The sequence below is a fragment of the Melospiza melodia genome, chromosome 16, assembly GCF_035770615.1.
Source record: "Melospiza melodia melodia isolate bMelMel2 chromosome 16, bMelMel2.pri, whole genome shotgun sequence".
Classification (NCBI taxonomy): domain Eukaryota; kingdom Metazoa; phylum Chordata; class Aves; order Passeriformes; family Passerellidae; genus Melospiza; species Melospiza melodia.
This window is the reverse complement of record NC_086209.1, coordinates 15,158,624-15,180,190: the sequence shown is the minus strand read 5'-3', so window position 1 is coordinate 15,180,190 and position 21,567 is coordinate 15,158,624. Positions and strand designations below refer to the sequence as shown.

Below are 21,567 nucleotides of genomic sequence, written 5' to 3'. Positions count from 1 at the left end.
TGAGGGAAGAGGAGAACTTGTTTTCAGTGTCAAAACCTGTCTTACAGAGGGGGAGCAGCAGAGCTGAAGCACAAAAATGGTGTCAGAGTGGAGTGGGCTGGGCTGGTGTGGCCTCTGCTCCAGCACGTGGTAACCTCTTACCCTCCTCTCTTCCAGGTTCATGACTGGGAAGGGGCTGGTCATCTACCCAGAGATTGGGGATAAACTGGACATTATCTGCCCCAAGGCGGAGCCGTCCAAGCCTTACGAGTACTACAAGCTGTACCTGGTGAGGAAGGAGCAGGCGGATGCCTGCAGCACCGTCATGGACCCCAACGTGCTGGTGACGTGCAACCGGCCCGAGCAGGAGATCCGCTTCACCATCAAGTTCCAGGAGTTCAGCCCCAACTACATGGGCCTGGAATTCAAGCGGCAGCAGGATTACTTCATCACATGTGAGTCGCCCTCCTCTTCCTCGCTGCCAGCCCTGGCTCGGGAGGGCCCGGGCGCCTGGAGAGTGTCACCAGGCGCTTGTGTGTGACTTGGCTGGTGCAGAGAGCTGACACGGATGGAAAATATGTCCCGCTGGATGGGAGCAGGGGGAGGAATGTGTCACTGGCCGAGCGGGTCACCAGTCCCTATCTGGCTGCTGTGCTGTGTCCCCTGCCCTGCTCACGGCTGGGAGCAGGAGCACATCCCCATCTGGGGTCGGCCCTGAAGTGCTGTCATTCCTGGAGCCTATTTTTTGCTGCCATCTTTGCTGGAAGTGTTGCAGGGTTTTGCTTTGGGACTGGGGAGAAAGAGGAACGGTGATGCTTGTCCTAATTCCTGGGTATTGCCTCCAAGAGCAGCCCCAGCATGAGGAAGTGCTGGTGGTGTCCAGTGTGTGATATGATCGAAATGGCTGAAAATTTCTGTACACTGGCTTGTTCTGTTTGTGTCTTGGTGCACCATGGCATTTTATGGAGGGGAGAGAGAAGAGGCTGGAATTTTCTTGGAGCCTGTGGTGTGTGCGTGCAGGGGATTGCTGCACAGAAATCTATTCCCCTGTGCCTGCTCTGCTGTGGATGGAAGGGGAGCTCAGCCGTGTCTGGGCAGTGCTGCCAGCTCTCTCTTTGTCCCCTCCCCTCCCCGCCTGGCTGGGTGCACTGCAAAGGGCACGGTGGCCACGGCTCAGCTCCCCTCGCTGTGTGCTGTGGGCTCTGTGGCGAGCGGCTGGCACAGGGGTCACTGCCCGTGTGGGAGCGAGCTCCCAGCCCTGGGAGCCGTGTGTTCCCTGCTGGAAACACGGTATTTTTAGCCTGGAATCTTTGGGAGGGGGCAGCAAAGCCATGGTGGGCAGTGGAGACAGGGGGGCTGTGCTGTAACGTGGTGCTGTGGTGAGGCTGCTGGTCTGGATGTCCCCAGTGAGCCTGGCTGGGGCTGTTGGAATCCTGCTGCAGAATAATTTGGAATAAACCTGATGCAGAGGAAGCAGCCGGGCCTGGCTCTGGCAGGTCAGCCTTGAGCCCTCATCACTTCTGTCAGGACAAATTTGGCTGGGTGGTGACAGGGACTCGCAGGGGACTCTGTTACCTGTGTGGCCGTGGAGATGCCAAGGTGGCTTCTGCATGGTCAGCCAGGGAAGTTTCCCTAACAGGAGGGGTGACAGCAGGGACGACCTGGCAGCACAACCTGCAGAGCCAGCTTGGCTCGGTGCTGGCAGCGACCGTGGGCTCTGCAGGGCTGAGTCACTGTGGCAGGGCCAGGCTCTTCCAGAACAATGGTCACTGTCACTGTCTAGACATGGGGATATTTGACAGGCACCAGCTTTGAAGCCATTATGGGCAGGACACTGGTTCCAGTCCAGATGCCCCAGATGGGCTGGGGATGCCAAAACCCCTGGCACAACTCCCATGTAGGCTCCCATCTCCCTTAGCACAGCTGCATCAGCCTGGTGGCTCTGGGATGGCAAAGTTCAGCCCTTCTGCCATCCTTCAGCTGATGGAAAGCTTGATTGAATATAAGCTTTGCCTGCAGTGGGCAAAAATTTGGAAGAGAAGCCAAAGTGCCAGACTTGGGTCAGCCAAGTATCTTGAAGCACTTGGTCGGTGGCTCCTCTGTGTTCGAGGGTCAAGTTCAAGCACTGACATGGTCATCAAAATAATGAGGGCTGAAATTGGGGTCCTCTGAGCTACAGCCCGTGGGACTCTCAGGCTGCAAAGAGCCCTCAAAGACAAATAGGCTCCCCAAAACAAGCCCAGGAGGTGAACAAAGCACTGAGAAGAAGAAATATGGGATCCCTCTTATGGTAACCAAGTCCATCAGGAAGGTGGAGGCAGAAGGATTTACAGCCTCCGAATTACCCAAATTTTAAGGAGCTGTTTTGCATTTCACACAAAAACTGAAGTGAAAATCAACCTCCCGGAGCTTTGGGAGGTGCTTTCAGCGGCGGCCGCCGGTGCATTGCCGACTCCAAACGCGGCTCCCGCGGGGCCCCCGCAGCTTTGAGCCGGTGCCAGCTCCCCTGCACGGCTGCCAGCACACCTGGGTCACTGCAGGTGACCGGCTCCGGCTCGCTGCGGATCCGACGGGACACGCAGCCGGGATTTTGCAAAGACGGCATAGCCCAGCTTGGGAAATCCCGGCTGTGCGTCCCGTTGGATGTTGGGCTGAGCCTTTTAAACTCATTTTTTAATGTAAAATCCTATTTATCCTCTTGTTCCCCGTTTCAGGCTGTATAGGGATGCAGTGAGTGGGGTGTTTGGAGAATCCCTGTGGGATGCCCCCCCTCTCCTCAGGGGGCCGGCAGTGCCCTCTGCCCCTGCCGTGGACCGTTTCTGACTTTAATTTCTCTTGACTCCTCCAAGCTTTGATGCGAAACCCCTCGGAGCTGGGAGCTGCCAGCTGAACTTTGGCCCCTGGGTGGGCTGAGGATGCTCCTGTGATCTGGCCATACCCTCTGCTGAGCAGCCCCAGGAGTTCTTTCTGCCAAGAAATAAAATAGCCAAAAAAACAAAGTCAAAAGTCTCCTGAGCAGACCACCCACATGTTGTCTTTTCCCCCCCCGCCCCAATTTTTCTCCCCTCCCTTTCCCCAAGCTTTGCCTGGACACACAAAAGGGTTTTTTTCTCCCTTTTCATTTCTAAGCCGGGGAAGCAGCGCTGGAGCCGAGGGGAGCAGGGCGTGTGCCACTCATCCCCCACCTTCCCCAGCGGCTGGAAAACCTCCTCACCGGAGCTGGGGGGCTTCCCAGGGTCCCTCTATTCAGGACTGCTCCTTGCCATCGCTTTGGATATGCCAAGCCTTGTTTAGGGACACTTTTATCACGGAGGGACACGGCCCCAGCCCTCGGCTTAGCAATGAAAAGGCTTTTGAAAGCTGCTGTTCCCTGTCCCCATCCTCTCTGGAGCCTCACACTGACCCCCTCCACACCAGCTCCAGGCTTTCCTTAAAAGCATCTTTGGGGATGGATAAGGAAAGGTGATGCTTATTTCTAAAGCTTTCCATAATGAACGAGATGCAGCAGCATCTGCCTGCAGGTCTACACTGGAGACAGAGGCTGGGGGGGGGGCGAGGGACTCCAGCAGGACGTGGGCACCATCCCCAGGATGAAGTGCTAAGAGGGTGAAGGAGATGGGAATTGGGGAATTTTGTGTTTTATATCATGATGTGCTGTGGTTACTTCCATCCTTGGCTCTCCTGGGTGTTTCCCTGCTTGCCTTTGGTGTCTTGGTGTGATTCCCTGTCCCCAGTGTCCTGTGCCCTCCCTTCAAAATACTTCCCACTGGAACAGCCTCCCCCCTGCCTGGTGCCTGCACTCCTGGGATGTCGTGGGCAGCTCCAGCCCCACCATGGCTTATCCAGCCCTGCAGGTTCAGCTCCCTTCACCTCCCCTCCTAATTCACTCCAGCTCCTAATTGCGTTTGCTGCTCCTCTTTGAACTTGCTCCAGTTTTACTATCTCTGGTAATGAGGTGCCTGGATAGAGATCCATTAATCCCCGTGTCCTGGCAGCAGGGTGACATGAGGAGGAGCTCCTGGAGTGGCTCCCTGCTATCCCAGAGCTCTGGATCAGACAATTAAAGAATAGTTTGGGTTAGAAGGAACTGTTAAATGTCACCTAGTCTACTTGGAAGTGTTCAAGGCCAGGTTGGATGGGGCTTGGAACAACCTGGTGTAGTGGAAGGTGTCCCTGCTTATGGCGGGTGATGAATTGGATAGACTCTAATAGTTCCCAGTTCCTTCTCTGGTTTTTGGGGCTGGTGGTGGTCCTGGCAGCTCCTTCTGTGTTCAGTGGGTTGTGGAGACCCCAGGCAAACCTCGCTCAGCCTCGGGGTGTGCTCCAGGCAGCTGTTTGCAGATGTGGTGGTGGTGATGCTGATGTGTACTTCCAGGTGTTATTCCTCAGTGTCCAACCTGTCCCATGAGCCTCTTTAAAGCACAGAGCGCTTGTTTGATGACAATGCTGAAGGAAAAGCAAGGTCCTAGTAGATGTTTCCTCATAAATCCGACACATTTGCTGTTTATTGTGAGTCCTTAAGCCCTTCAATCCATTTTTGATGTAATAACGTCCGTAATCCAATCCAGCGCTTTTTGGCAGCGGGATGCAGTGAGAGCGGATCTATTACCCTGAGTGTTGTGTTAAAGCCCTTGTCTTGCATTTCTGTTTTTAGATGCAATTAGTCTTAACCTGGCAAGAGTTATTTGTTGTAAACCATCGCTGCTGCTGCGATGTGGCTTCGTCCCCGGGCCACGCTTCGTCAGCGTTTTCCTGCAGTTCAGCAAGAGGAAGGGGGTCACCTATACCCTGCCAGCTGCCAGGATCATCCTTCCTCCTCAGAAGCTTTTTTGGGACACGTTGCCATACTCGCTTTTCTGGCTGTGCTCCTCCAGCTTCCGTTGGTTTGGGAAGCCTTCAGCCCGTGCCAGTGCATGTGTGCAGAGCCGCTCGTGCTCCTTCCTGCATTCCTTGGGATTTGATAATTCCCTCTCTGGTTCCTTGGGCTGGGGGCTGTGCCAGGGGGGGCTTTGTCAGCCTGCCAGCTCTTTACTGATGCCATTTGAATGTGGCCACTTTCATGTGCTCCTCATGCTCCTTCCCACAACTTGTTTGGTGGAAGGGAGTTGAAAGCCCAAGGGCCGTTTGATGCCGTGATGGGAGCTGTGAACTTCAGCTGATAAAACTCCAATTAAGCGGCTTCCTCATTCTTCACCCAAAGGGGCCCGGCTTGCGACACACCCAGGCCAAGCAGAGCCGGCCTGGTGGCATCCATCTGGTTCTGGGGCTTTGCTCCTCCATCCCCATTCCCATCCCTCTGGGAGCTGCTGGCAGGGGATGGTGATGCCGCGTGGGAGCCGCTGGCTGGACACAAATGGCTCTAACGGTGTCCTGCTCTCGACTTCAAAGCCCGGGCCCTGGCCATGTCAAACCCAAATAATGGCCCTTAGACAACACGCGGTTCCTTGTCTTGCAGGCTTGTCTGAAGAGCGTGACCACAGTAAATGTGATTTTGTTGAGCCCTGTCCCTTAAGCCTCTGCCTCTTTTCTCTTCTCCTCCTCCCTCCTGACCTTTTCGGCTCAGCGCTGTCCCCGGACAGCCCCTGGCAGCTGATCTCATGGCTCAGCCTTTCATGGCCCTAATAGGGATGAAAAGCCCCCTCAGAAAGGGCCGGTGTCCTGGGCCCGGCCGGGAGGTAAATACCCCGTGCTTTGATCTGCTCTGGGGCCAGGGGGGCCCTGCCTGCCACAAACCCCTGCCCAGGAGTCCCTGCCTGCCATAACCACCCACCCAGGGGTCCCTGCCTGCCATAACCACCCACCCAGGGGTCCCCATGCCCGCTCATCTCCCTGGCTGCTGGGCAGCCCAGCTCTGCCTACAGCCCTGGCACACCAAGGGCTCTGGAGCTGGGCACTGGGTGCTGTTTGCCTGGGGAATTGGTCTGGCTGCATCCCAGGATGCTCTTCCCCAGGAGAAATGATTGGCAAGAACATCTCTATCATTGTCACGACCCCTTTAACATTGTCACGACCCATTAGGAGAAAACAAAACATGTTTAACTCCTCAGTGCTCCTGAGCACTGAGGTGACAGTAGAGGTGATGGCAGTGAAGAGGTGACATCTCCCCCTGTATCACCTGCCTGATCCTGCTGTGCTGTGGTGGGAGGCTCACGCCAAAGCAGATTTTTGGTGCATCCCATCTTCCCTTTCCTCACCCTGGCTCTTCCAGCCCCTGCTCCTCCTGCCATGTCTGCAGCAAATCCCAGGGCATCTCCTGCAGCTGCATGGATTGTGGTGGACCTGGCTCTTCAGTGGTGGTCACCTCCGAGGACTTCCTCTGGGACACTAGAAGTGATTAAACCTGGCTTCTTTTGGATTAAATATTGAGTAGGATACTCTTAAGACAGAAAGAGTTTTCAGCTTGATGAGGAATTGAAACAAATCCTGGCATACTGGTGTGGCTGGGAAGCTGTGTGTGGATAAGTGCAGGCAGCACTTTTTTTTATGGTTATTTTTTTAAATAACCATAACATCAAGACCCTCTCCCTGGACTTTTCTCCTGGGATCCCTATTGCAATCCACTGCTCCCGTAGTGCTGGAAAGAGTCTCGTTGGCATCACTGCAGCTCCAGACTGGTGTGGAAGGATCTGTAATGGTGGGTGCTGGGATGTGGTGGTGGATGCTGGTGGTGGTGGGTGCTGTCTGTCAGACCAAGAGCTCACTGGGAGCTCCAGGAAGCACCATCACACTGTTGCTCTGTCAGATCCTCTATCCCTGATCACCTGAAGTTTCCTTTGAGCCCCTGGGAGTGTGGATGGAGCCTGAGCTCAGGTGGGCAGCTGACATCAGCCTTGCTGCAGGAGGATGGCACTGTCTGTCTCCATCCCCTTCCCAAAGGATTTCTCAGTCATCTCCCAGAGGTTTTGCTACCTAACAGGAGAGATTTACACCCTGTTAAAAGGCAGTAAGTGCTTTCCTCCCCTCCGGCTCCCAGCACGGCCCAGGAATGACTCTGGCAGAGCATCAGGTGGGGAATTATGTGGCACTTCCATCCTGATCTGTCTCCAGTTGCTTGGGGTGACCACAGAGACTGCGCAAGTCACCTTCCTCTCCCAGTGATGTGCTCTTTCTTTGGAAGGGATGGACAGACCTGAAGACAAAGGGTTTATTTAGGGCTGTGGTCCTCCTGAGCTGAACAGGAAGCAGGATGGACACCGGGAGTTTCCACAGCTCATCCATACAGACAGTGTTGATGATAAAGGGCTTGAGTGAGTCACCAAGCTGTGGTCCTGCAGCCAAGATGTGCTTTCCAGCCTGGATGAGGTTCCCTGCAATCCAGCAGTGACTCTTAATTATGATACTAATTAGAGCTGGTTATAATTTTCCACCAGAAAACTGTTTTAATGGGAAATTAGCTTTTCACTTAAGCATTACTTGGGTTAAAGTGTCTTTTTCCAGTGGACACTTCAGTGTTTGCCTATTCTCCCTTTGCCCCAGGAAAGAGTGGGAGAGAGTGGAACTATGGGTGGTGAGGATGAGTGTGGTGGGTGGTGGCCTCCCTTCTTCCAGCTCTGTGTGTGTCCCTCTGCTCTCTATAAGGAATGGGGATAATTTAATTTGATTTTGGGGGTGCTGACCCTGGCCAGGGAAAGCCAGACCCCATCCCAGCCAAACCCCACCTGATGGTTTTCATTCCTATTTCCAGCAGTGCATTTGAACTGGAGATTTTCCCACTGTGTTTGCTGGAGCAGGGAGTGTGGGATGGGATGTCCAGATTCCCATTGCTGCAGTGCCAGGCTCCTCACCTGCCCTGCACAGCTGTGGGGAGGGACGCAGCAATCCCCACGGCTTCACGGCATGGCAGTGCCCTGATGGCAGGGAGGAGAGCAGAGGGGCTCCTCTCTCCGTGCCGGGGCAGCTCTGGAGCAGCTCTGGAGCTGTCAGGAGTGGCTGTGAAACCCAAGCCTTGCAGGGCCGGGACAGGGCCGGGCTGGCTCACACAGGCATTTCAGGGGCTGCAGGGCCCCTTCCCGGTGCAGCTGCCTCGGGAAGGCTGGGAGAGGGCTGGAAGGAGGCTGGAAGGCGGCTGGAAGGAGGCTGGAAGGCGGCTGCCGGCCCCTCTGGCAGTGTGACAGCGTGGGGTGGGCTCCCTCTGCACAGCCCCTGCCCCGGCGCTGGCAGCAGCCCCAGCCAGTGTGCTGGAGTTCAGGAGAGGGGCCGGGGGATGTGTGCGGGGTGGGGGGCTCGTGTCCCCACAGTGGGGCTGGCTAGGAAGTGACACCGATATTCATATTAATAGTACTAATAATGGGATGCCCTGAGCCGGAGCTGCGTGGCCCTGATGGCTGGGAGGAGCAGCAGGAGGAGGAGGAGCAGGGGCTGTAACCAAGCCGTGCTCCCCGGAGGCCCCAGGGAGTTGGTGTGCAGTGGAGCAGGCGGGTGCCTCTGCTCCGTGACCTGGCAGTGGCTCCGTGTCCCCTGGGGTGCCAGCCTGCTTGGGATGGGGGGAAGGAGCTCAGTGCCCGTGGTAGGTTGGGCAGTGCAGCACCTCTGTGTCGGTACTGAGGGAGTGTAAAACAGCTTGAAAGATCTGGAGAGGGGAGGTGGCAGGAGCTGGGATTTTGTCTGAGGTGCCGTCTGCTTGTGGATTTCTGCAGGGATCTCTGGCAGTGTCGGAGCACGTCAGAAATGTGGGAGCCACATCTCCAGGGTGACCTGTAGGGGCTTCACCTGTGCCAGGAGGGGCTTTCAGCCCAGGGGTGTCCAGGCTGGGCTCAGGCTGCTCTACAAGCTGCCCCGTGGTCCTGGCAGGATCAGGGTCAGGCTGTGAGGCACTGGTGGGATGCTGCCACCTCTCCTGAAGTGATGGAAACACAAACCTTGTGCAGGTCTGGGGGTGAGGGGGGTGCTGGGGACGGCGGTCGGGCTGTGGCCACGCCGTGCCTGGCTGGGGCTGGGGCTGGAGCAGGGCTGAGCTGCACAGATGGAAGAGTGATTAAGAGCAATAAAAGGAAAGAGACTTGGATTCGCTACAGTCTCAGCACATTAATTGTGCTTTGGGGCCCAAATCATAACGCAGCCCTGCTAGAGGGAATCCAGCAGAGAAACCAAACATCTTGCTCTGGCCAAGGCTGACCATTTAAGAGACCCTTGCCTTCATCTCTTGCCAGGTATTACTTCCAGCGTCTCCCATCTGCCAAAACCCGAGTTCTCCTTTGAAATATTTTTAGGGGAGGGAGAAAAGCTCTGGTGACACCGAGTGCTGGCGCTGGGGAGGCAGCAGGGACAACACATGGCATTGCTGGCTTGGAGACGGGACCATGGGGTTGTTGGGGATCTCAGCCATCTGTCCCAGCTCCGTGCTGTGTGTCACTGGGCTGGATGGGCATGTGGGATTCCAGGAGTGGAGGTCCTGCCTGGCTTCCATGGTGGCTGAGCATCTCCTCTAAATTGACAAGCAATTACATGGTTAATGGTATCACTGTTAAATCCTCATCACTCAGCAGCCTGGGGCTTAATGCTCCATTAGGGCAGAGGCATCTGATGGCTCTCTGGGCTGGAGCAGCCTTTGGAAGTCAGCCTTTGGAAGTCACTGGCCAGAGGTTATTTTTGCTCTCCCAGTCCTACAGCCAACCTGCAAATCCATCCAAAATGGAATAAGGCAGGAAAATGCTCCTGCGTGCTCAGTGTTGCTGTGTCTGGCTGGACTGACCCTTGCTGGTGTGGCATGGGGAGGTGACAGTGTTGTTTGAGACCTGCCATTTCCTATTCCATAGCTATGCCCAGCTCCCTGCCTGCCTTCCTTCATTGTGTCACAGCTCTGCCTCCTGCTGCTGCCCTGCAGCTGCCTCCCTGCAGCTCGGGGCTCTCCCAGCTCTCCTGCAGCCGTGCCTGTGGATTTAACATTTTCCTCTGTGGGTTGCTGACTCTGGATTCCATCGGCAGCTGAGGATTGGTGGTGTCACCACAACTCACCCTAACAGTGGCAGTGAGTGGCACAGGTACCTGAGGAATCCATCAAGTGCCACCCAGATCCCAGTGTGGATCCCCTGGAGCTGGGCTGAGCTCAGCCTGGAGCCTTCTGGAGCTTCTTCCCCTGGGAAAGCAGGAAACAGAGCGGGAGGAGCAGCTCTTCATCACTGAGCTTCACAGGGAATTGCACTGGAGGAGCCTTTCCTGATGGATCAGGGACCTGCTGCTCTCACATCGCCCTGCCCTGCATGTTCACATCCAGCTCTCTGGACTCTGCACCATTTGGATGGATTTGGGAATTTTGGATTTTGACTTTTGGAAGCCCAGCCAGCTGCGTGGAGCATCCAGCTTCTCTCTGGCCCATTGTGGATTTACACAGAAAGTGGAAGCTCATGTCTTTGTTTCCAGAGGCCATTCCAAGACCATCACTGTGGGTTTTACAAATGTTTTCCCCTTTTTTGTTCCCTCAAGCAACTGATTCATTTTTCCACATGGTTCCCTCTCAAAGCTGCTTTCTTCCTCATCATTTCCATGGCTAGAACAAGAAGAAACTTTGTGTCCAAGTGTGGGGTGGGAAGAAGGATGCTCAACTGTGTCCCTTCATCCATCCCTGTGGCTCCAGGTGCTCCCTCTGTCCCCTTTGGACCTTTAATATTTTTTGTTGTCTGTGGATGGAATGTCTTTGGAGAAACTGCTGCCTTTGTGGAGTCTTCTGGTTTCCCCCACTTGAACCACACTTGCTTGTTACACATTTTGTTATAATTAGTTAATTATTTATAAATCAGACCTCGTGAGGCCTCACAGGGACTGGTTTTTACAGACTGCTGCCTTCTCCCTCGATGGATGAGTCTCTTTGAGGTGCAACAACCCATGGCATGGAGCTAGGAAGCTGGGAAACAATTCAAGGAGCTGCTTCAGGGCTGTGAGCTGGGATGTACCTGCTGATTTCACCCCCAAACCGGCGCCTCCAGCCTGGGAGAACTGGGCTGCCGAGCTTCTGCTGGAGTTCACTCCTGATGTGTTTTTACGGGGAGTCTGAGCTCAGGTCCATCCTGTTTGGATTCCAGAGAACTCGTGCAGGCTGTCAAGGGCGTTTCTCCACATTCCCAGGCATTTGCGTGGGGCTTGGTGCTGACAGTGCTGCTGTTGGAAGGGCTGCCAGCAGATCCCAGCTGGAAGCACCATCCCAGCTGGAAGCACCATCCCAGCTGAGTGCACCATCCCAGCTGGAGGCACGGCTCCATCCCATCCCGGGAGCTGCTGGCAGGGGGGACCCTGCTGTGGGAGAGGTGTTAACTCAGCAAATGGCCCAGGGACTTTCTGATTAGGAAAACATTTGCTGGGATTTCAGGCAGGAGCCTTGATTGCACAGAGGTGTTTGGAAGGAGCTGATGGACTCAGAGCCTGCTTCCTGGAGGGATCTGGGTGTGCTTTCCAGTTTATCCCAGCGTGGAGGCTCATGGAGGCACCAGCCTCCTGCTGGGTGCCTCATTGCTCTGTCCTTCAGACTCTTCCTGTCCCCTCAGCAACACCCAGCAGGGTCCAATGGATTAATCCCAAATTTCTGTCAGTCACCTGCCCTCCCAGACCTGCTTTTTTGCAGGATGGAGGCAGGAATTGGGCTGCACAGGGAACCTGAAACCCTGGGGCTGAGCTTTGACCTGAGGCTTTGGGAAGTGTTGGCTGCACTGTGCTGGCCAAGTCCTGCCATGTGTCTGGAAAATTATCCCTGGACTCCATGATTCTCCATCACATTGCCTTCCCCGAGCTGTTGCTGAGCTCCTCCCAGGTTTCCCTGCTTCCCTGGGTGAATTGATCCCTGTGGTTAGATTTGGTGGAGCACTGGGATGCTTTGTGTTTGCATGGGGGTGGGATGGGGTGGGAGCCATCCTGGTCCCTGGGCCAGGCACAGTGCCCACATCCAGGGCCCTGGTGGAGTCAGAAACCAGTTTTTTGAGTCTGTTTAGCAGAATCTGCCATTTAGGTGCTTAATCCTGAAATCTTTGTGTTTGGGTTTATTCTCTCTTGTGTTCCCCCTGCCCTGAGCCCTGCAGAGGGCTGGAGGATGGGGGAGGATGGGGGAATCTTCCCTGTGCTCCCATGGGATCCAAGGGCTGAAAACTCCGTGCCTGCTCCAGCGAAAAGTTAATGTGAATTTAAGTGACTTCTGCCCTGCAATTAGAGCCCCCGGAGTCCACTGGGGCTCTGAGTTTACATTCTTCACCGAGGCACAGGGTGTAATTAGAGATGTATAATTTAAACTGTGCATATGCAAGTGTTCCCATTCTGCACCAGGAGCAAAGGAAATTATCCAGGAATTAAAGGGGAAGGAGGGTGCAGGCGTGGAGAATGGCTCACTTGTGTGGATGTGGCAGTGAGAGGAAGCTGCAGGGATCATGTCCTCGCTGCTGCAGGCAGATTTTGAAGGGGCAGGATCTGGAAATTTGGAGGGTTCTGGATTGGGGTGTGAAGATGTGGCTGTAATTGGGGGTCAGGAGTGAATTCCTGGAGTAGGAAGTGCCAGGGGATAGCTGGGACCTGCGTGGCAGTGCCAGGGGACAGTGAGGACCTGTACAGTAATGCCAGGGAACAGCAGAGAGCTGCCCAGCTGTGCCCTTCCAGCTCCTAGGAACCTGTTTAACATTCCCTCTCTTTTCTTGCAGCCACTTCCAATGGCACTCTGGATGGCCTGGAGAACCGGGAAGGAGGAGTGTGCCAGACACGCTCCATGAAGATTGTCATGAAAGTGGGGCAGGGTGAGTCCTCCCATTCCCTGGGGTCTCCTGCTGCCCCCTGATCCAGGGTCCCTGCTCCTCTGGGGAATGTAGGAGTTCAGGATTGCAGGGAAACTGAGGTCAGGCCAGCTGCTCCGGGGAGCACTCTTGGAATTTCATTTTTAGGATCTTTCTTCCTGCCTTTTTTGTCCTGCCGACATGGCGCATGTGCGGAGCACTGGGGTTGAAAGGGAGCGATTGTTCCCGGTTACCTCGTGGGCCATATCCCAGCGGGAAGTGAGCTCAGCACAGGACCCATGAGCCCTGCAAGTGGCTCAGGGGGCTGGCACAGGCAGTGCCCTGTAACTTCCTGGGCATCCAAGGGGGGATTGTAGCTGGCCAGGCATCAGGGATTGGGCTTGGTGGCTCTCAGCTCTGGAGGCCACCAGGCTGTGGGGACTCCAGTGGCAGTAGGACACCAGGGTGTCACCAACGGGCTCTTCTCCTGGAGTTCCTGCTCCCCACCACCTCCATCCTAAGCTGCTTCCCAGCCCCATTGATGCCTCGGCCTCATTTCAGCCCTGACTCGGATGCGCAGCTCCCGATTCTGCTTCTCATTATTGTGTTTGCACGTTGGGGCCAATATTTATAATAAACAGGCAAAGCTGTGCTGCAGCCTTGGCCTCCTGCCTGCCCTTCCCTTCCTTTCCTCCTGCTGCCCGAGCAAGAAACCTGTCCCAGCCCACACACGGGAGCTCTGCAGACAGCAAACCAGGGAATTAGGGTGGGGACCTGCTTCCCACAAGCCCTGGAGCAGCTCAGCCTTGCTCTGTTGCTCTCGGCATCTCCCAGTGCTCCTGTGCCCCATGGGAGTGGCTGACAAGTGGGGGCACTTCTTTAGGGGGGACAAGCTGCTGCCTTCCAGGTTGGACCAAGGCTTCTCATGCACCCCTCCTCTCTCCTTTCCCAGATCCCAACGCGGTGATCCCAGAGCAGCTGACGACGAGTCGGCCGAGCAAGGAGTCGGATGACACCGTGAAGGTCGTCACGCAGGGCCCGCGCAGCAAGGTCCCAGCAGTGGAGGAGCCTGGCAAGCCAGGTGGGTATTCCAGGGATCCTCAGGAGAGGGATGGGCATCCTCTGCCTGCCACGGGGCCAATGAAACGCCTCCAAGTTCAGCTTGTTGCATGGATCCCAGGGATACCAGACTCTCTGGATCTGGGATCTGGATGGGTTTGCTTTAAGCGTTATGCTCATCTCTGCTGTCCCAAGCCCAGGCTGCAGAGCAGCTTGGTTTTGTTTCCTCAGCTCCTGGCAGAGCTTGGCAGAGAAGTGCTGTTTCAGCACTCTTCCTCCTCCTCCTCCTCCCATGTGTTCCTCACAGCACATCTGAGAGGGCTTGGAGGAGGTGAGGTCCTTGGGTGTGAGAGCCCTTTGAAGGTGGTTTCCTGAGTTCCTGACCCCTCTGAGAGCAAAGTGGAATCAGATGAAGCTGGGAAATTTTTCTTTTCTTTCTGCCTGGATCAGCCTCTGAGCACTGCCCCTGTAGGGGCTGCAGCTGCTCTGGCCCAGGGTCAGTAATTGGAGACTGGGGGGCCCTGGGTGTCAGAGTCCACATTCACCAGGGCACCCTGATCTGGAATGGTGTCACCTGGACACAATCAACACTCTGCTCTGTAGGCTGGGAGATGGGAAGGGGAGCAGTGGTGCAGGATGGAGAACAGCGCATGTGGTCCCCCCTCTGTGGATGCCTGGGGCTCCTGCCTGCCCTGCCCAGTCCTTCCCAGGGATGTGTGGGTCTGACTGGGGTGGGAAGGTGGGGACCAAGTGCCGTCGCCTTGGAGGTGAGGGACTCCCCTCCTTGGGAGCCCGGCAGGAGAATGTTGTGCTGAGTTTAGGGGGCAGAGAGGGGCTCCAATGAGCAACTCATCCCCCTGCTCCACAGGTGTGATCCATGAGCAACTCATCCCCCTGCTCCACAGGTGTGATCCATGCATGGACAGAGCACAGATCTGCTGCCTCTCTGACCCCCATCTCCCCTTGCCTTGCAGGCTCCGTCAACCAGGACGGCCAGGAGACCCAAGGTCCCAGCGACGGCTTCCTGAGCTCCAAGGTGGCCGTGTTCGCGGCCATCGGCGCCGGCTGCGTCATCTTCATCCTCATCATCATCTTCCTCGTCGTGCTCCTGATCAAGATCCGCAAGCGGCACCGGAAGCACACGCAGCAGCGAGCCGCAGCCTTGTCCCTCAGCACCTTGGCCAGCCCCAAATGCAGCGGGAACGCGGGCTCAGAGCCCAGCGACATCATCATCCCCTTACGGACTACAGAGAACAACTACTGCCCGCACTACGAGAAGGTGAGCGGGGACTACGGGCACCCCGTCTACATCGTGCAGGAGATGCCCCCGCAGAGCCCAGCCAACATTTACTACAAGGTGTGAGGAGCAGCCTGGGAACGGCCGATGCAGCAGCGCGGGAGCGCCGGGCGCGGGGCTGGCGCCGCAGGGAGGAAGCGAAACGTTCCCCCCGCCCCGGCACGGCGCGGGCAGCGCCGGGAGCGGCGCCGGGGAGCAGGGGGCTCAACGCTCACGTGCTGATTCTCCCCTTTGTATTTAGTTTTGTAGTTCTCAGCTTTTGTAATCCCGAGACTCTGAGGGTGAGCCTTCAGCCTCCTCCTCTTCTTCTTCAGACTGTGGCCGGCCGTGGGGGGCGGGCGCCGTGCCTTTCTGTGCTCGGGACACCGCTGGCAAACCCGGAGACTCCACCTCCCCTTTGTGGTTTGGGATTTCCCCGCGTCACCCCTCCGGGCTGTGGGAAGTGCCCGCCAGCGCCGCAGGGTCCCGGAGCCTGGAGCGACGCCGGGGCCTCGGTCCCAGGAGCAGCGAGCGCACAGGGGGATGAGGAGGAGGAGGAGGATGCTTTGCCATGGTGCCAAGATGCAGACAACTGTGCAGGGAGGAAGCTGGCAAACCCGATTTACTACTACTACTATTATTATTATTATAATAATTATTTTAATTTTTTTGTAACATTTTTATTTTTGTGAATTCCGGGCGGGACTCCGGCCCGCCACCTCTGGGCACACGCCATCACCTCCTTCCAGCACGTCATCCTGCCGGCCATGGGGCAGATCCCGCTCCCCCCACTGCCCCTGGAAACTTTTGTGTTCGTAGCTGTTGACTCTTGTTTTAGTCTCTTTATAAAAAGAAAGAAAGAAAAAAAATTTTCTATCTCCACCCTGTCTCAAGCGTTCAGTCTCAAGCTGGACACTGCTCCTGCCCCACGCGGAGCAGCCATGGCCTGGCAGCTCTTCCCAACCCCTCTGGAGCATCCCACTGTGGAAAAAAGCCTTTGGCTTTCCATCAGGCTGGGGCTGAGCCTGCTGGAAGCAAAGTAGGGGGTGGCAGAGGGAAGCTGCAGCCCCCTCCCAAGCTGGGCATACTGCAGGTGGTTGTCCTTGGAAAGGAAAACTGGAAAACAAAGGTTCCCAACTTGCAGCTTGTGCCAGGAGTGTCAGAAGGAGGCTGGTGCTCGACATTAGAAGACCCCAAGAGGTTGGAGCACCAGGCTTGGCTTGGTTGGGAGCTGAGCCAAAGGCTCTTCCACCCTCCTGGTTTACCTGAAGAATCCAGTGCCCCTCGGTGGGACCTGCTTAGGGGACCAGCCCCACTGTGCCTGTTCCCTGCCCTGCTCCTGGTGCAGGAGCATTCCCTGTCCTGCCACCTCCCAGGGGTCCCCAGCCCGGGCTCCCCTGCCCTTGCCTTGCCCATCTCCCACCAAAACTGGAAGGGGTTGAGCCTGTCTGGTGGGATCATTCCCAGCTTCCTCCTCCCGGGAGGAGCCGCCAGCACCGTGGCTGATGCCAGTGAGCCCAGCAGGGCTGGCAGTGCCCTGTCACTGCCTGTCCTCGGGCTGTCCCCCTTCCTCAGTTTCTTTTCCTTCCAGCAGTAGCTGCTTTTGCTCAGGGAGCAGGAGTGGGGCCGGCAGGGCTGTTCCTGCCTGGGCTGTTCCCGCCTGTCCCCAGGGCCCCAATCCCGCGTTAGGAAGTGCCCAAAGAGCGAGGGAGCTGCTCTGCTAAAGTGCCTTGACAAGGAGCGGGCGGGGCGGGGGCAGAGCAGGGACAGGGGCCGTGGCCTGGGAGGATCTGGTGACCTGGGGGGACCCGGTGGCCCGGGGGGATCTGGTGGCCCGGCTGCTGTGCTGGGGTTTGGCCCTGAGCGGGATGGGAGCATCCTGTGGTGTCACATTGTTTGGTTTAGGGCAGGAATTTGGGCTGGAGCGGAGCGGGGTGTCCCAGCTCCCCTCCTGCCATTGGCATCCTGAGGTGGTTCTGCTTCCAGGGCCCCAAACTGGCTGCTTCCCTCGGGAGAGATGCACCCCAGTGGGTGCTCCCCCTATTCCCCATCCCAGCCCTGCTTCCTCCGTGTAGCACCTTCCATCCCTCTCTCCTCTGTGGGATCCACTGCCCATCCTGGCCTGGGAGCCGCCCCCACCAGGACCCCCATTCCCCAACGGGGAAATCCCAGAGAATTGTGTCTTAAAAAAAATCCCCCTTCCCTCTTCCCTTTGCCAAACCTTAGCCTGTGTTTCCCCAAGTGGGAGGAGCCCTGGCTGGATGGTGGTGGCAGTGGTGATGGTGAAAGTGGCAGTGGAATCCATTAGGAATAGTGACCGGAGTGGAGGGGGAAGTGAGGGGACAATGTCGTTTTGGTTTGGTTTTGGTGGAGAAGGGACAGAGTCTGGCCACAGGTTGTACCAAAAGTGATCTGACAGTGCTGATGGCTTCTCATGGTGGTTGTCCCCAGCTGAGGTCTCCATCAGTCCCACTCCTGCTGCTGGGAACAGCTGCAAAATCTTGTAAATATGTGAAAAAAGGGTGAAATCAGAACTCTTGGTTTTTGCTGAGCACCTCGGGCTGCTGGGTCCTGGATCAGAGTGTGTCCCTTGGGTTCTTTTCTTGGAAAGCATTGAAATTTGGTTGATTTTCCTTTTTTAAATTTTTTTTTTTATTTTTTTGTTTCCTCCCCCCCTCCTTTTGTTTGTGTAAATACTAGTCTTTTTTGGAAGAAATAATGTAAAGATGTTTTGTATAAACTCCGAATTATTTTCTGGTTGCTTTTTCTTAGAAAAACAAATGAGAACTTAAAAAAAAAAGATGAAAAAAAAAGAAATTTTAACCACAAGAACGGGTGTAAAACATTGTCATAGAGCTCAGCCTGGAGCCTGTGGGCTGTGCTGGAGTGTGGGAACTGCCGGGATTGGGACTGGGGACCTGCCCTCAATATAATGCAGGATCAGATGGGCTCCAAGCAGAGAGTGAGGCAGGAATATGGGATTCTGTTCCATCCCAGAATCTGTGGCTCATTCCCAGAGCTCTGAGCCCTGTCCTGGCCACAGGCAGAGACTTGGGGACCACATGGTGATCTAAAGGGACATCAAATTTATCTGCTTTCTTACTTTAACCAAAAATTCCCTGACCTGGGGATGCAGAACTCCATGCAACATCCTGAGATCCTGCTCTGATTTTCTGGGCCTGTGGAGCTGCTCCTGGTGCAGATCCCTTTCCCAACTATCCCATTTTGTGTTTGCCTGTTTTGGTTGCCATCTGCCAGCTCACCATGGCTCCATCTCTTCTTGGTGCCAGGGCTGGGATGGCTTCTCCTTAGCCATGCCCAGTGCAGGGTCCCTGCCCAGGGGTGGTGGCCGTGCCTGGAGCCATCTCTGGTGTCATGTGGCCCTTGTCGTGGGCAGCTGGAAGGCATCAGGGAGCCCCCAGTTCCCCCAGTTGCTCCCAGGAGTTGGGCTCTGAACCTGCATTATATTGACAGAGGGTTTCTGGGAGGTTCCAGAGGTGCTGGAGCAGGGATGGACAATCCCTCTCTCCATCCCGGCAGTGCCGCGCCCCCGCACGTCCCTCCCGCGCTCCCACATTTCAGAGCTGTGCCACCTCCACATCCCACAGCGTCACATCCGCACCGTCCCTGTCCCGAGGGGCCCGGCCCTGCCATCAACCAGCTGGGACCGCCACTGCCCCACCCCTGTGCCACCACCGGAGCAGCCGGGCCGACAGATGTTCCCTGTCCACCCTGCTCTGCCCTTAGCCCCGGGCGGATACGGAGCCTGGCAGTGCTCCTGGTGCGGGGCACGCGGGATGGGGCCGGCGCTGAGCGGGAATGCTTGGGAACGGGCACGGGGGCAGCCAGGCCCCTCTGTGCTGGCACCTCCTTGGCTCCAGCCTTGGCATCCCCATGCTGGTTGATCCTCCTCGGCTCCCGGTGGGGCTCCGGCGGTGCCGGGATCCCCTCGGCCGCGCTCCCGGCGCTGCAGATTTTCTTTCTTCGTGTCATGATCCTGGTTTTGATTCCTTTCGCCTTCTCCCAGCTCTCCCGCCCAGTAGCATATCATCGGCATCGGTAACAGCTCTGTGGCAGCTGAACTCCATGGAGCCGTGATGGAACCTGATATATTGTTAAATAAAAGGGTTTTTTTCCTATGGAATCCTGGCTGTCTCCCGTGTGCTTTATTCCTGCCCTAGGTTTGAAAGTGTAGAGTGAGTGGAAGAGATCTGGAAAGAGTTGGCTGGGACAGGTCCTCACCAGCTGGTCCTGGAAGGACCTGGTGGATTTGGTTTAGTCAGGAAAAATTGGGAGATTTTTGTTCAGTATTTACAGCATGGACTCAGGATTTCATGAACTCAGGGTTGGATATGGTTGGGCACTCCATAGATATGGTTGGACCTGATGATCTTAAAGGTCTTTTCCAGTCCAAACGATTTTGTGTTTCCATGGCTCTGTCCCTGCAGCTGGAGGCTCCTGGGGGCCACTGGATTCCCCTCAGGTGTGAGGGGCTGTTCCTGTGCTCTGGAGCAGGCAGAGCCTGTTGGGAGCTGCTGGTGGCACAGGACAGGGATGTCCCCACTCCTGGCAGGAATGAGCCTGCCCCACACAGGCACAGGGAAATGCAGGAAGGGAGTGAGGCTGGCTCCTCCTCACCCTGGAGTTGCTTTAGGAGAGGATGGAGTAATGGAAGTTCCTGCCTGGTGCAAACCACACCTGCTCCAGTCCAGGCTGTCCTGTCAGGAATTGTGGGTGCTGGATTCTGGGGTGACCACAGGGGTATGGCAGGGAATGGGTCTGGTTTATGGGATCTTAAAGTGAGGCTGAGGCACCAACCTCACCAAGAGAGGCTGGAGAAAACTCATCCATCCTGGGGTGAGGTGAGCCTTGGAGATGGACCACAGTGGGATGGTTCAGAGCTGCTTGGGCTCAAGCAGAACCTCTGGGACCATGCCAAGGGCCTGCTGGAGTGAGCAGGGAATGGCGGGATGGGGGTCGGGATTGGGGGCCCTGGGGTGCACCAGCTGGGCTCAAATGTGGTTTGCTGGTTTGAAAACCCTCCCTCTCTGCATGCTTTGATCCCAGTGGGAATGAAATAAGGCTTTTAATTCTAAACAGCTTCACTGGGCCCTGATGCCTGCAGGGAGAACTGGAAGTGCCAAACGTGCTGGGACCTGCCAGCAGAGGGAAAAGTGCTTTAACAGGTTCCTGGAACCCACCCCCGGCTCTGGGGCTGCTCTGGCTGGGACCAGCACGGACTGGGGGGTGCAGAGCCTGTGAGCCCCACGGGGTCACTCCTGGTGCTCCATGTGTGCCCCGAGGCAGCTGCTGAGGGGTTCCACAGGACAGGGATGTGCTGGAGCTGCTTCTCCTCCTGATCCCACCCCAGTGGGAGATCCTGCAGAAGTCCCCGTGCTAGGAAAGGTTTGGTTGGGAGCACCCTTGTCCCTGTCTGTGGTGGGAGGGGACATCAAACCCTGCTGCCAGTCAGTGCCCATGGGGACATGGGTGCCAAGGCCATGTGGTGGCTCTGCTCAGGGGCCAGCTGGCAGTGAGGGATCAGCAGGATCCTACCCGGGAGCCTCTGGATCTGGAAAGTTCATTAAAGCTGCAGAGCTGCTGATGGTTTTGGATGTCCATCAGGACTGGAGGAGTTATTTTAACTATTTCACATAAAGGAGCTTTTTGTCGAGTTTATTAACTCGCCCTTGGCCGGATCCCATTCAGGAGTGGGGCGGCTGCCAGGGCAGCAGAGCTGGAGCGTTCGGAGGGATTGGGATGCTGGGGTAACCATGTCCCTGGTGCAGGAGTGTTTGGGGGGATTGGGATGCTGGGGTAACCATGTCCCTGGTGCAGGAGTGTTTGGGGGCATTGGGATGCTGGGGTAACCATGTCCCTGGTGCAGGAGTGTTTGGGGGCATTGGGATGCTGGGGTAACCATGTCCATGATGCAGGAGTGTTTGGGGGGATTGGGATGCTGGGGTAACCATGTCCCTGGTGCAGGAGTGTTTGGGGGCACTGGGATGCTGGGGTAACCATGTCCCTGGTGCAGGAGTGTTTGGGGGCATTGGGATGCTGGGGTAACCATGTCCCTGGTGCAGAAGCATTTTGGGGTTAAGGATGCCAGGGTCACCCCAGGTGCAGGAGTGGTGCCACCGTGCCATGGCCAGAGTGGAGACCCCATGGAAGGGGAGCCCATATGGGAAGTGCCTGTATGACCTGGTGAAGGGATGGGAAGCTCAAAGCCCCTTGGAAGGTGAGCAGGGAATGATGGACCTGCAGCAATTCCAGCTCCAGTTTGAGACCAGGCTCAGCTGGAGATGGGACACTGGGGCTGCTGTAGGGGTCAGAATGAGCTCTGGAGCGGGGGAGCACAGGGCAGGGACACCCCAGGATTCCCAGAACACTGGCTCAGTGTCTGGGGCTGTGCTGGTGGCCCTGGTGCTGACAGGGTGCTCTCCCTGTTCCACCCATCCTCTCCCTCCTAATCCCAGCACTGCCAAGGCATTGCCATCCCTGGAGCTTCCCTCTCCCCTCAAGGCTCTGAGCAGCAGTGGCTGCTGCCCATCCATGGACAAGCTGGCCCTG

The 21,567-nt window shown here is 56.5% G+C and overlaps 1 protein-coding gene across 1 annotated transcript in view; it reads left to right on the top strand.

The window, feature by feature from the left end:
• The window catches only part of EFNB1 (ephrin B1), a 47,309-nt gene extending 28,168 nt beyond the window's left edge, over positions 1-19,141 (top strand). The window contains exons 2-5 of the mRNA XM_063170761.1: positions 157-434; positions 12,594-12,686; positions 13,615-13,743; positions 14,696-19,141. Coding sequence (XP_063026831.1) covers positions 157-434; positions 12,594-12,686; positions 13,615-13,743; positions 14,696-15,084 — 889 coding nt within the window. The 3' untranslated portion in view covers positions 15,085-19,141. The remainder of the gene's footprint in view (positions 1-156; positions 435-12,593; positions 12,687-13,614; positions 13,744-14,695) is intronic.
• The last annotated feature ends 2,426 nt before the right edge of the window (positions 19,142-21,567 follow it).